Here is a 13,651-nt window from a genome sequence, read left to right on the forward strand (position 1 = left end):
ACAAGGCACTAAGAAGGCCCAAGGCCATGGAATGGAACTTTCAACTCCCCTAAGATCCTAGACAATGGAATTGAACTAGTCAAGGGGCACCTGGATGGCTTCGTCAGTTAAGTGCCTGACTTCAGCTCAGGTCATGATCTCACAGTTTGTGGGTTCGAGCCCCGCATCAGGCTCTGTGCTGACAGCTCGGAGCCGGGAGCCTGCTTCAGATTCTGTGTCTCCCTCTCTCTCTGCCCGTCCCCTGCTCATGCGCGCTCTCTCAAAAATAAATAAGCATTAAAAAAACAAAAGAAAGAAAGAAACTGAACCAATCAGAGATACTTCTGGAGGGAGGCGCCTGGGTGGCTCTGTCAGTTAAGCGTCCGACTTCAGTGGCTCGGTCGGCTAAGCGTCCAACTGCAGCTCAGGTGGTCGTGATCTCACAGTTTGTGAGTTTGAGCCCCGCATCGGGCTCTGTGCTGACCGCTTGGAGCCTGACACCTGCTTCAGATGCTGTGTCTCCCTCTCCCTCTGCCCTTCCCAGCTTGCACGCTCTTGCTCTCTCTCTCTCTCTCTCTCAAGAATAAATATTTTAAAAAAATTTTTAATTGAAAAAAAAAAAAAAAAAGAAATAGTCTGGAGGAGCTAATAAGGTGCATGTGAGGCTGGTATGTGAAGCCGTGAAGGGTAGCTAAAATTACTTCTCCCCTTAAGGGGTTTCCAGGAGCGCTGACCACCCAGAAACAGCAAGTTGAGCTGCAAAAATGAGGCTGGGCAAGGAAGACTATGAGGTCTTTTGATTGTTAATTTACTACGGTCTTCCCTCTAACTTCTTAAAAATATACCTGGGAGTTTCAAATGCATATATCCACTTAGGAAATGTTTACTGACTCCTGATTAAGAACAAAGCAGAGTACTAGGTATTCAGCTAACAGCGGCAGACTCTTAAGTGAGCGAGAAAACTCAATAAACATATGCACTCTTAAGTTCAAGCAAATGAGATGAGATACTGATGTGAAACTAGTCTTTTTTTTTTTTTTTTAATGTTTATTTGAGAGACAGAGAGAGAAAGAGAGCGCACAGGAGGGGCAGAGAGAGAGGGAGACAGAATCCCAAGCAGGCTCTGCACCTTCAATGCAGAGCCCAATGCAGGGATCGAACCCACAAACAGTTAGATCATGACCTGAGCTGAACTCAAGAGTCGGACACTTAACTGGCTGAGCCACCCAGGTGCCCCAGAAACTAGTCCTTATGAGTAACCGGTAACTACTGCCCCTCTCAAAAACCATTAAAATTCTAAATTCAACAGTAAACTTTAATGGTAATGACTGTACCACAGGATTCTCTTCAATATGTGGCTGAAAGCTGGAACATCTCATATTTTCCAGAAGCAACCAAGCTGGCAGTCAAGAGCATGGCTCTAGAGTCAGAGAGTCAGGATGGAATGAAGGCCTTCCCACCAAGCAGCTGGTGGCATTAACAGACATCTTTAAAACAGGAATAACACAGCAACTACATTTCGGTAGTTATGAGAATTAAATAACCTATTTAATAACCTAATTAAATAACCGTGTTTCACAGACAGCCTGGCACATGAGAGGTACCAGTTATGTTGGCTTAGATTATTAATGAACAATTTTAATGTCACTGTGAACCGGAATCACTTAAACATTCCCAAAAATGAGGATCTAATTATAGCAGACACAATTGATAAAGCAAAAATTGCAATTTCACAAGACCTTAAAAGAGACGGAAAGGAAATTGTCACAAGTGGGCGAGCCGAAGAGCCTTCCCATTCACTCACACAGCCAGAAACCTGCTCTCGACCTTCCCCTAACCCAGATCCTGGGCAAGCACACGTCTCCCTGCCCCAAAAAGGCTGTGCTCTATAAACCCCAAGCTCCACTCTTAAGAGGCAAAGAGAACAGAATCCCTATTTCCTTTTCTTGTCACAATTTCTTTATCTCTAGACTTCCTTTGACAGTGAACTTTCCATTAAACACTTGTGTCTGTTAATAAAAACTAAGCTCCAGGAGGTCAAGCCCTCAGCTCATTTACTACACAATATATTTACCAAATGCCTATTATGTGCCAGGCTTGGTACTCAACACTGGGTGAAAAGGAACGAGCAGGACAGTCTCTCGTGGAGCTCAAAGTCTAGCTAGACGGCAGACTATTCTGGGGGAAACAGATCAACATCTGGCGGAGGAGCTAAAGGCCTCTGGAAACCGGAGCCTGAGTAGTTCAGTCCATTAAGCGTCCAACCCTTGATTTCGGCACTGACAGGTCAGAGCCTACTTGGGATTCTCCCTCCCCTCTCTCTCTGCCCCTCCCCTGCTTGCATGAGCTCGCTCGCTCTCTCTCTCTCAAAGTAAATAAACTTTTAAAGGGAGGGAGGAAGGAAGAGAGAGAGAAAGAGAAAAAAAGACATCTGCCACCCCCTTAACCAGTCTCCCTCCCATCCACAAAGCCTGGAGCCATTAGCAGGCCCTCAAGCCAGGGTTCCTGGTGAAGAAAGCCTCAAGCAAGCAGCCTAGTGGACAGTGTGGGCCAGTGTGCAAGGACATCCAAACCCCATGGAATACTCCAGAACGGGAGTATTTTCTTAACCAAATCACTGGGAATCAGCCAACCAAGTTCTCCCTGTAATTCTGTTTCAGAGAAACCCTCAGGACAGTTTTCAAAAGACAAGTTACTGAATTTACTCACCGGACAATCATTCAGGAATGAAAACAAGTCTAATAAATATGGACAGAATCTTAAAACATGAAATTGGGAAGAATTTAATAAAGATGCACTTATATCACTGACAATACTGTAAGAAATACAGACTAAATACAGACTATCCCTGAAGCTTGTCAATATGACTTAGAACAAAGACTACACTTGTTTAAGGTTTCCTTTGAAGAAAGTTACACATTTCACTAAACATAATAATCAGTGTTATTTCCCCATCTTACCAAAGACTTCACAGGAAGAGTTTGTGTTCGTTTAAATTATGTTGCCTAAAAACCTGCCACGGGCATCTGGCAATCCACTAAGCGAGGACTGAGAATTGGTCTGCTGGGGCAATCAGGAGCGAGAGTTTTGCACTTATCAGAGAAAAAGAAAAAAACTACATGTTCCAAACCTTCTTCCTTAGCAGTGTGAGGGACTCCTTAATTTTATCAACCAGGTCCTCGCTCTTCCCCTCAAATTTCAGTCCAAGTTTCCACTGCTTGATCCAATTGTATTTGCTTATGAGTTTTTCCGGTAACTGGATTATCAAGAAACAGAGAGATAAAGAGGTGTTAGAACCAAGAAATCCATCACAGGATCCTGCAGAAACCACAAAGCCTACAAAACCTACCTTTGTTTCCAGAATTCATTCCTCCACCTTTGTCTGGGTTTGGGATGGAGGGACCTAAATCTGGAATTGTGAACTCAGAAAGCACCACCCCCCTCCCCCAACTCCAGGAGGCTGCTGGAGTCAAATGGCGGTTCTGGTTGAGATACAAAGGCACCATTCAGCTTGCTCAGCTCCAACCACGGCCAGAACATTCCACAGCACTTTGTGAGGGCACATTAGGGCAGGGTCCACATCGTGTCTTCACAAACCACACAGGCAGCTACTGGGCTCAATGGCAGCCTCCTGCCGTCCCTAATGCCCAACTTAGGAAGGCGCTTCAGGCATGCAAGATGGTCCAGGATAAAGTAAAAACCTGATTCTTTCCTGATTAGAAATATAAAGCCTAATTTCCAGTACTGCCATATATCCCCAAAGTTTTGATATTCAAAAAAACAATGTGTATCTAGTTTAACCTAAGCCTGATCAATATCGTAAGATAAAGAACACCACGGAGAATAAGGAGCAGAGCTAACAGCCGCGGTGGCCTAGCTCATTAAAGAAGTGACAGCTGACCTACTACTTTGCCTGGTTCCTTTTTTTTTTTTTTTTTTTCCTGGAGGGTGTTTTATTTTGTTTTCCCCTAATCAACAGAAGCTGGAGTCTGAGAGGCAAGCTGGGACACAACCCGGTCGATGACGGCATGGGAACCCTGACACTCCCAACAGTCTTGGGTGTGTCAGAAGAACATTCCTAATTAGGCTGGGCACAGGCATGTCGCTTCCCTGCTATAAAACCCAGAAAGGAAACGACAGTTCACCTCCAAGTCAAAGGATCGTTAAAGGAGAATTAATTCCTATGACATCCTACGTGGAACGAGAGAGCCTGTTTAACAGTCCCGAACACAGGTTTAAATGAGGCCACAGGCTCAGTTCCCCAGGCGTCTAAGACTCTGAAGACCCTTTCCCAAAGGGCGATTCCAATTTTACCTTCTCAATCTACAGCAATCACGTAAACCAAAGGTGGTTTCCTTTCTGCAAAAAACAAAACCACACAGGGAAATTCCTCTTTAGGTAAAGTTACCCCAGGGACCACGATCCACACTCACTCACTAAGCGGGGCGGGGCTGTGTTCTCCCCATTTCCTGTGAGCGCCCCGCCAAGCGGCCCAGCTCCGCACCCACACTGCCCAGCATTTGGGCAACGTGTGCGCCGTTTTGCTGCGAAGCTTCAGTTCCGCTTTCAGATCTGTCACCAGAACCTAAAATGCCCTCAAGTGGCAACAAGTCGAAATCACAACTGGGCACAAGGAAGTGCAAAGAGCAGGAAATACCCGCTACACTGGGAAAAGGGGTACAGAGAAGCCCAGAAGACCATCTGAGCGGCACAGGACGCTGTGCACGTACCTAAAAAGCGGGCACCACACGCAAGTGAATTACTTGAAAGTCCCCAACGTTCTAACTACACACAGGGAACCCCTGACATAAAAGTCCGTTTCCTCATTCCTTCCACGCACGGGCGAACTGTTGCTAGGAAATGCCCTCGCTCAGGGGCGCATGCCTCTGGGAGACGTGGAGATCCTGGAGAAAGCCCGAGAGACAAGGTGTGAAAAAGAAACGAGGAAAGAATAATGCAGCTGGAACGATTTATTCAGAAGAAAAAATGGATCTACCTCTAAACGCTTTCCAGAGTCACGGAAAACAGGGAAGTAACCATTCTTTTCTACCACGTACACAGACGCTGCACTTCTGCTAGAATGAGGGAGACTCAAGCAAAAAACAAGACTGAAACAAGAAACCAGGGTTGGACGCGTTTCAGAATAAAGTCGGTGACCCGCTGAGAAGGAGTCCCACTTGTGACTCCACAACTGCCCGCCCTCTAGCAAGTGTCCACAGTCCTTGGCACCATTGCCATGATCAAAAGGACTGTAGGTTAACAACGATGCACCCCCAAAACGAACGCATGCAGAGAACTCCGATGTACAAACACTGTCACAGGTCCCACCCGTTCAGAGACATTCTAAAACTCAGCGAACGTGCCCTGAAGGACAACCCCCTCTCGGGGACCGAGACATGCCCCAAGTCTAAGAGCAGCCAGACCGAGCCACCTCTGACACTGGGGTCAGGGTCAGGTGGTCCAGCTATAGTCAAATACGGAGACTGGGATCTGGAGACAGGGGCCCCGAGCAGGGTAGGCGGAGAGAGGCAGTGAGGGCAAAGCTCACACCCCAGGCTGAGACCAAAGCAAGGCCAGGGGAGAGTGCAAGGGCTTGGACTAAGGGGAGGAGGGTCTCTCAGTCCAGCTCTCCTCTCTCCCTTTTATATTCCGAAACCGAGTATGTTCTAGGAAAGAGGGAAAAGGGCAAAATGCTACAGAGAACAGATCTCAATCTGCAAACAGAGGCAGATACAGCCAGCTAAAGGGTGCATGTCCCTTGGTGACAACATATGGCTTCTCTGGGCTCGCCCGGATTCTGGATGAGGTCAAGAGATGCTCCGCAGTGCCTGGCCTACGGCCCAGAGGCCGACATCAGTTCTCAGTCCACAAACTCATACAAACTTAGGTGTCCCAGGACCTCTCTGATCCCAGAAGCCGAAGGGGCGGGTTAAGGGAGAGCCGGTGCGGTTCAGGAGAGGCCGAGTATGTGGCATGAGAGTCCCTTGAACCTGCCTGCCGAGAGCGGCTCACCCGTGTCCCCAGAAGTGGTCAGTGCTGTCACACTCCTAAAAGCCCCACGGACACACGGTAACCACAGGCGGTGGTGCCATGAACAAACCAGGACACACGACTGTCGCTGGACACAGGGTGGCGGTCAGAGGCGGTCGGGGCACATCAGAAAGACCAAGGAGCAGGGTGAACGGACACAGACTGGTCACCGGCTCCGCTCACGTGTCCACAACCGCAAGCCCACGTCATCTCTCACACAAGAACTTCAGACCAGGCTGTAATGGCAAGAGGGGTTTCGCTTAGAATGACAGGATACATGTCATCCTGACGTATCAGGAAGATGCATGAGAAACGACTTTCGTACCAACGCTCCTGTAAGACTGTCTTGTTCTGCAGCAACAGACTTCTTAAATATCGCGCGATCTGCTTCTCTTAAGCAAGAGTGATCGCACATTCGGATTTTACAGTCAACAGGTGACTTATCACCGTTATAAAAGCAGTGTGTGGAGACAGACAAACCCCCCTCCCGAGGCGAGGCGGCCCACGCACCCCCCCCAGGCCAGGCCACGCCCCGCTCCACCCGCACACCTGGTCACACCCCACCTTCTTCCAGGCACGCGGCGCCACCCCTCGCTCCCGCAAAGAGGCTCCCGCCAGAGCGGACTTTCCGAGGGAAGACCGGCGGAGGGGCCGGAACGAGAGCCGGAATGGAACGGCCTCCGTGGGTTGTGCCCTTTGAGGCCGGGTGACCCCGCGCGTACCTAATCTCTAGCTCGGCTGCCACCCGGCTTCCTCTAAGTCATCTTCATTCCAGGAAAATACCCCAGCTGCCTCAACAGTTCCTGAACGGGGGCAGTCAGCTCGGTCACACTCGCATCGGTACTGGGGACACAGGCCCAGAGCTGTACCGCCCTCGACACGGGGTCTGACCAGCCCGGTCCCAGACGGGACTGTGGTTCAGCAGTGTTCCTTGAGGACACGGCTTCATTCTCACTGCCGGCCACACAACACGGGGCGGGGGGTGGGGGGCGACCGAACTTGTGATCGATTCATCCTCACGTCCTTCCCAAGCTGCCGTCAAGGCAGATCTCCCACAGCGAGCCCTCTCGGGTTTTGTTTAGTGGTCTGTTGCCGCTGCTGTTGTTTAAGCACGGGACTTCTGATTTTCTTCCAACTAACGCCTTATGACCAGTTCTGCCCAATCATTCCTGCCCACCACACTCTTTTTGGGTCATTCTATCATCCAACCTATCACGTGACTCCATCTGCTGTGTGTTGTAGGCACAAGCCACGATGACACAGCATTCTGGGGTGTCACTACCACACTGCAGATTTAAACCAAAGACGGCCAGGCACGGGACGCATCCCCCGACCCTCACCTCCCAGGAAGCCTCTCGACGGCCACCTGCGGCACCGATCCTCTTAACGCCGCGGAAGGTGCTGACTTCTCGCACTGAAGCTAGAACCACAGAAACCTGCCTTCTAAAACCCCAGCGGGTTCTCAGATGGTGCCACATACAGCCCGCCTCCTACCGACACCAACGTCGAGTCGAACTGCCCGTACGTAGTTTTTACAAACTATAAACACCAGCTCTCTTAATTCATTCTCAATTCTCAATTCATCCTTCGTTCTTTACTTGAATTGTTCAAATAAACGTGATGGCTCTTCTCTCCTGGGAAATAGCAACGGTTCTTGGTCCTTCTAGCATGCAAAATCATCCCGGCCACACGAGAACGGAGAAACCCACACGCCGACGTCACGCTGCGGACAGCACCGGCAAGGAAGGAGCCCAGGCCGAGGCGCGAGCTCCTTCTCACGAAAACGATGGAAACATTGCGGACTCAAACCTGCAGCAGCAGCGTACCAGCGTGAGCTCCGGGTCCTGCAGCCAGGACGGCAGCGCTGCCGGCTGGCTCATCGCCTGGAACAGCGTGGCCCTCAGCGCACAGTAATTGTCTCCACGGACTCGCCGTATGGAGGTGAACTTCTGCGACACCTCCTCGTAGCCCTGGGTGGAAGCATCAAAGAATTCAAAGTGGGCATTATTGACTTCGGAGGGTAGGGAAAGTTGTATTCCTGTGGAAAAAACATGCCCCCCCCCCCCGCCCCATCGCTGGAAGAACGAGAACAGGCTGGCGGAGGCCTCCTCGTAAACTGTTCCCATTCTGGTTTTTATTAATCCGAAGAAATTAACAGATGCTAGTACTGTACAAAACATCAGCATATGTAACAGATCCAACACACGAGAACATATAAATAATATACCAAATATTATGAAAACACTTCCAGCCCCTGGAGCTGGAGTTAGATGTCCCTTTTCTACACAACTGTTGTTGACACTTATGGATAACCAACTTCTGAGGGGTTTAAGCTGTGTTGAAAGGGACCCTAGCTCTAAAGAAGAGATAGGAAATATAGAGATAGATAGGAAATATAGAGATATATTCCTATATTTCCTATAGAGAGATATATTTCCTATAGAGAAATACAGAGAGAAACGTACTAAGTTTCCACCTCCATATTTTAAAAAAATAAAAAAATCCCTTGGGGCGCCTGGGTGGCTCTGTCGGTTAAGTGTCCGACTCGCTTTTGGCTCGGGTCATGATCTCGCGGTTGTGAGATCAAGCCCCGTGTCAGGCTCTGTGCTGGGCGTGCAGCCTGCTTAAGATTCTCTCTCTCACTCTCCCTCTGCCCCCCTCGCACACGTGCATGCTCTCTCTCTCAAAAAATAAAATAAAATAAAATAAAATAAATAATAATCCTAAGGTTCCATGGTATACTTAAAAAAAGTCCACATGCTAGAAGATATCTGGATAATTCCATTAGACTCTTTAAAAAGTGGATTCAAGTGTCATTCTTATTCAGTCTGGAAGTGAAACGAGGAAATGAAAATGATGAGTGACATAGGTGTTCAGTCACTCAAACACAGCCGTCCAAATGGACCATTTTAAAGCCTGCTCCAAAAGCAGCCCCCATAAAATGGTCCATAGGCACCGGGCCAAGCTGCTCCTGAGGCCCGAGTGTCAGGGTCCACTTTGCTGCCTCCTGCACTTCTCTGGCCTTGTCCTGTGGGCCCTGCTGCCCATCTCACTCATCCTTGACTGTTGTCACCTGAAGCTCTGCTTCCTCCCCTGCACTTACACAAAAGAAGGAGCATCGCCCTTAACGTGGGGTGGACACCATGCAGACCGTGCCCAAGTACGGGACCCTCGTTATTAGTTTTCAAGGGGCAAGTCACAGGATGATGTTCTAAGTGGGTGTGAAATGATTTTTTCCAACAATAAAATTTTGAGAGTTGCGTTTTCACTTAGTGGTCCAATCGCTGCAACACAGTAAGGGCCCACCGAGCACCTCTTCCCTTCGGTGCACTCCCAGCTATCCTGGGAATACTCGCGATGGCTAACTCAACGGTAACTGCATCTTTCCAAATGCACCAATTACTCATGCTGTTTCAGAGGTGACTCAAACTTCTAAAACTAAATTTGGATTTATACACACTTACTTCCAAAAGAATACCCAAAACAAAAATAAACCGTAAGATAAATAAGGGCAAAAAAAAAGAACCGAGACACCCAACTGTTACCAGGCCCCTGAGATGCTCTAATTACTGCCACGGGTCCCAGAGTGACACTTTTCTAACTGATGTGCCTTTGGTTATTTGGTCACTGAAAGAGTCCAACTACATGGTCAAATCTTTCTCTAGAACTAAAATCACAAAGAAACGATTTTAGCATGAGTTGCAAAATACGGAATATGTGGATACCCTTAATAGATACGTTCAATTATGGACCCAGAGGTGCCAATTGTTAGAACAGATCCTTTAAAGAGTCTGAGGTCATGAAATAAAATTGCAAGTCAAGGAAAGCATTTCTGGGGAAGATGAGAAGACATATGTTAGGTATCCAGCCTCCTGGTTGTCTAGTTTGATATGGGGCTGTTTGGAAAACCTCCAAGCGGACAATACACGTATTCGGCAGATGGCCTCACAAACTTAAATGTTCATGGTCCCAGATATTTCATGAGTGAGCTCTCCACCAAGTGCCTGAGACGTGAGGAGTCTACAGTTCAGACTCGCAGAGAGCAGAGCTAAATTTGGCTCTCAGAGCTTTCAAAGTAGCAGCTACATTCTGAGTAAGGTCAGCCCATTGCAGGGCAAGCATGAGCAGCTGAGGTGCGTGTAGAAGAGGCACGATCGTTTCTATACAGACAAGCTCAGGGGTGCCTGGGTGGCTCAGTCGGTTGAACGTCTGACTCCTGGTTTCGGCTCAGGTCATGATCCCAAGGTCATGGCATCGGGCACAGTGTCGGGCTCCACGGTGAGCACAGAGCCTCGTTAAGACTCTCTCTCTCTCTCTCCCTCTGCCCCCTCCCCCACTCCCACTCTCTAAAATAAAAAATAAATAAATAAAAACAAGATGTAAAGAAAAGAACAGATGTATACAAATATTTTTAAATTTTAAACCCTAAATAACACAGATCTAAACAACAACAAAAATAGACAGTCCTATCAAATATGACAGGTCAATATCTCTAGTACAAAAGTACATTCAAAGTCATAATGTAAATAATCCCAAGAGAAAAATGACCAAAGGATAAACCCAGAGGTCATAAGAGGGGATGGAAGTTTTAGGTTGAAACTGCTTTAAGTAGCTCAGAAATGGTCAGAGTAGCAATTCCACATCGTTCAACACACTAAGGAATATTGGACTCAGGGTCCATTTGAGGGGAGAACCAACAGGGTGCTGTGGTTGGCCAGTACACACTGCGGCGGGCCAAGGGTCCAACTGAACGATAACCCAGCCAGTCACAGCAGGACCACGTCATGGGCATCCCCAATGTCCCACAGCCTCAGACACTACCTAGGGGGTATCAATCTATGCAATGGGACAAGGAGGGGCAGCTCCAGGGACACCCTAAATAAAGGGAGCAGTTCCAGATCCCTTTGCATAAGGAGTGCAGGAGAGCCCAAGCCCCTCAGACAGGAAGGCATGAAACCAAACCCAGGTGGGGACAGCAGGAGGCATGGCATCTGCTGGACCCTCCCTACGGCTTTTACCACAACAAGCCAGAAGGACCTGGCCCTGAATGACCAAATGACCCCAAGAGGACAACCAAGGACTGACCCTAATCTGAGCAGCACAAATCTACATCTAACAGATATGTTTTTCCAAGAAACTAAGTTACTGAATAACTGATACTGACTCTGTATTAATACTATGATTCAAAACAAGTCCCTTACCTTTGGAGTCCGTTTCCTCATCTCTAAAATTAGAATAGCGTTATTTACAACGTCTAATAGCGGTTGTTGTAACTATGTCTAAAAATATAAAAGGACACACTACGTAATTACTTACGACAGACTATTTGAAAGGCCTGAACTGTGTGCGTGTAGGCACTGTACCTTTTTCATACATGTGGCTTTTTGTGTATTTCCCCTCCATTCTTTTTTGCAGTAGTCCATGATGTCCATTTCAGGAGCTACACTTAATCTGGCTTCTGTTGAAGAAGCAAAAACAGGGGTGGGTAATGAAACAAAGCACAATCAAAACAACAGACGGCTTTACTCAGAGGTTACTTCTTCTCTCACTTCATTCCAAAAAGACCCAGAATCCCCCCAACCTCCCACCATCACCTCACTCCTGGATAACCTGGAGGCGTTCCAGTGGGCCTCCCTCGTCACCATACCTCACTCTCCACACAGCAGCCAGACACTTCAAACTTGAGTCAGACAACAGCCATCACCCCCGGGTTCTGAGAGCCCCAGAACCCCCTGAGTGGAATGGATGTCCTTACTTCCTACCAAGGCCCTTACGTCCCACCCCCGCCCCACCGAGGCGTCTCTGGCCCCTGCTCCCACCCCACCTGCGGCCTCACCTGTACTTCTCCGACACACCTGTGGGCCTCCGTCACTCCCTACCTACCAGTCTCTGCTCAAATGTCACCTAACACCCCTAGGTCCCGACGCCCCCCGCACACCTTCACTCTATTCCCCTTCCGCTGTTTTGTTCTTCTTCTTGGCACTGATCAACACCTGATATATTCCTTTTTCCGCATTCCTCCCCTACATACCCGCACCCAAGGACACAATAAGGCATAATTCCTTGACGGCAAGGGCTTATTTTGTGTCTCAGCTGTGATCTTAGCACCTGGCATTGCACTGCCACAGGGTGTCCTAGAATACTGTTCTAATCAAATTAAATGTGCACGTCTCAGCCGTGAAAAAATACATCTACTGGTTTTTAATTAGTTTTTATATCCATTATACAAAGAGATAACAGCTACTTTAACAAAAACTGTATTTGTCTTTATTTATTTATACTCTGCCTGATCCCAAAAGGCTGTAAAGCTGTTGACAATAAGCCAGAAGCTAACGGAGCTCTCAATGTTAGCTGAACCACGGACCTCATTTGACTCGAACGATACATTAAAAATACGACTTGCAATCAGACAAATTATATAATAAAAAATGGCTTTTAGATTTGCCTTATTTAAAATATAAGGTATGGGTTTGATTTGTGGTATACATGTATGCACGCACATGGGTGTGTGTGTTTTAGGAAGAAAGTGAAGGAAATTCTCAGGCACATCTCGATCTCCTTTTTAAATTATTGAAGAAGTAAACGTCTGCAAGGAAATTAGGATACAATCACAGAAGTACCTTACAAGGTATTTACTCCTGAGGAAGGAGTAAATTAAAAACACACTCAGCCCAATTCAACAAACATTTACTGAATGTCTAACATGTGCCAAGCACTGAGCTGGAAACCGGGGTCACGGAGGCCCTAAGACCCGGACTCTGTCCTGAATGGGTCTGTAGACGGAAGGAGAAAAGATCACAGGCATTCACAATCCAGGGTGTGATGGGTAGAGGCATGAGTAAGGAACACAAAGTCCTTTCTGCAGATAACATACACACAATTCTCTGTGGCCTAAGTCAGGACCGGCTTAAACATAAACACACCTTGAAGCATAACAGACAGACACCACAGTTCTCGACGCTGCACAGCCAATCCTCAAATGCAGACCCATCGGTGCTTAAATTCAAAAACCATTTTTTGAGCGTCTATGCAGTGGAGGGAAGAGTTCCTCGTATCTGCCTTCTCACTCACCTCCCCACAACGTACAAGGAACTGCAAACATCCAGAATTGAGGACACTGACTGGGCCACGATTTTCCACCAGGCAGTGTTGTGAGCCTATCCGGACAGCACATGTCCAGCTCAGGAAGGACATCGTGGGAACAAAGTCCAGCCTTCCTGCTCTCCCAGCCCGCGTTCCTCATTCCTGCCCACACCAGCGAAAGCCCTGGGCCCCGGGCAGGGTGGGCCTGGTCACCGGCCCAAAACCAAGAGGAGGAGGAGGAGACCTCACGAGATCGAGAGGACGAGTCACAGGCCACAACCCTGTGCTGAACGAGAGGCCTGCGGGAGGCAATGAGGGTTGGGAAGGACCCACATGGCTACTAGCATCAAAATGACACTCTAAGTCCCTTCCTGCAGCTGTTCTTGGGAGGAAGGCTCCAACAACCTCCGCACGCCCTCCTCTAGGACAGGAGCTAGAGGCGCAGGACAGGCAGTGCCTGACCTCAAGCAGCTTGCTTTCTTTAACTGCAAACTACAGACTCCGTTACTATTTCCAAGAACGAACATTGTTTTTTAAACGTTTGTTCATTTCTGAGAGA

At 48.1% G+C, this 13,651-nt stretch overlaps 1 protein-coding gene across 3 annotated transcripts in view; it reads right to left on the bottom strand.

The window, feature by feature from the left end:
- The window catches only part of OTULIN (OTU deubiquitinase with linear linkage specificity), a 31,931-nt gene that overhangs the window by 8,224 nt on the left and 10,056 nt on the right, over positions 1–13,651 (bottom strand). For all 3 annotated transcript variants that reach the window (XM_049648764.1, XM_049648766.1, XM_049648765.1), the window contains 3 exons: positions 11,373–11,467; positions 7,836–7,979; positions 3,110–3,235 (listed from right to left, as the gene is read on the bottom strand). In XM_049648764.1, the coding sequence (XP_049504721.1) occupies positions 3,110–3,235; positions 7,836–7,979; positions 11,373–11,467 (365 nt within the window). The remainder of the gene's footprint in view (positions 1–3,109; positions 3,236–7,835; positions 7,980–11,372; positions 11,468–13,651) is intronic.

The sequence above is a fragment of the Panthera uncia genome, assembly GCF_023721935.1.
Source record: "Panthera uncia isolate 11264 chromosome A1 unlocalized genomic scaffold, Puncia_PCG_1.0 HiC_scaffold_17, whole genome shotgun sequence".
NCBI classification, from domain to species: Eukaryota; Metazoa; Chordata; class Mammalia; order Carnivora; family Felidae; genus Panthera; species Panthera uncia.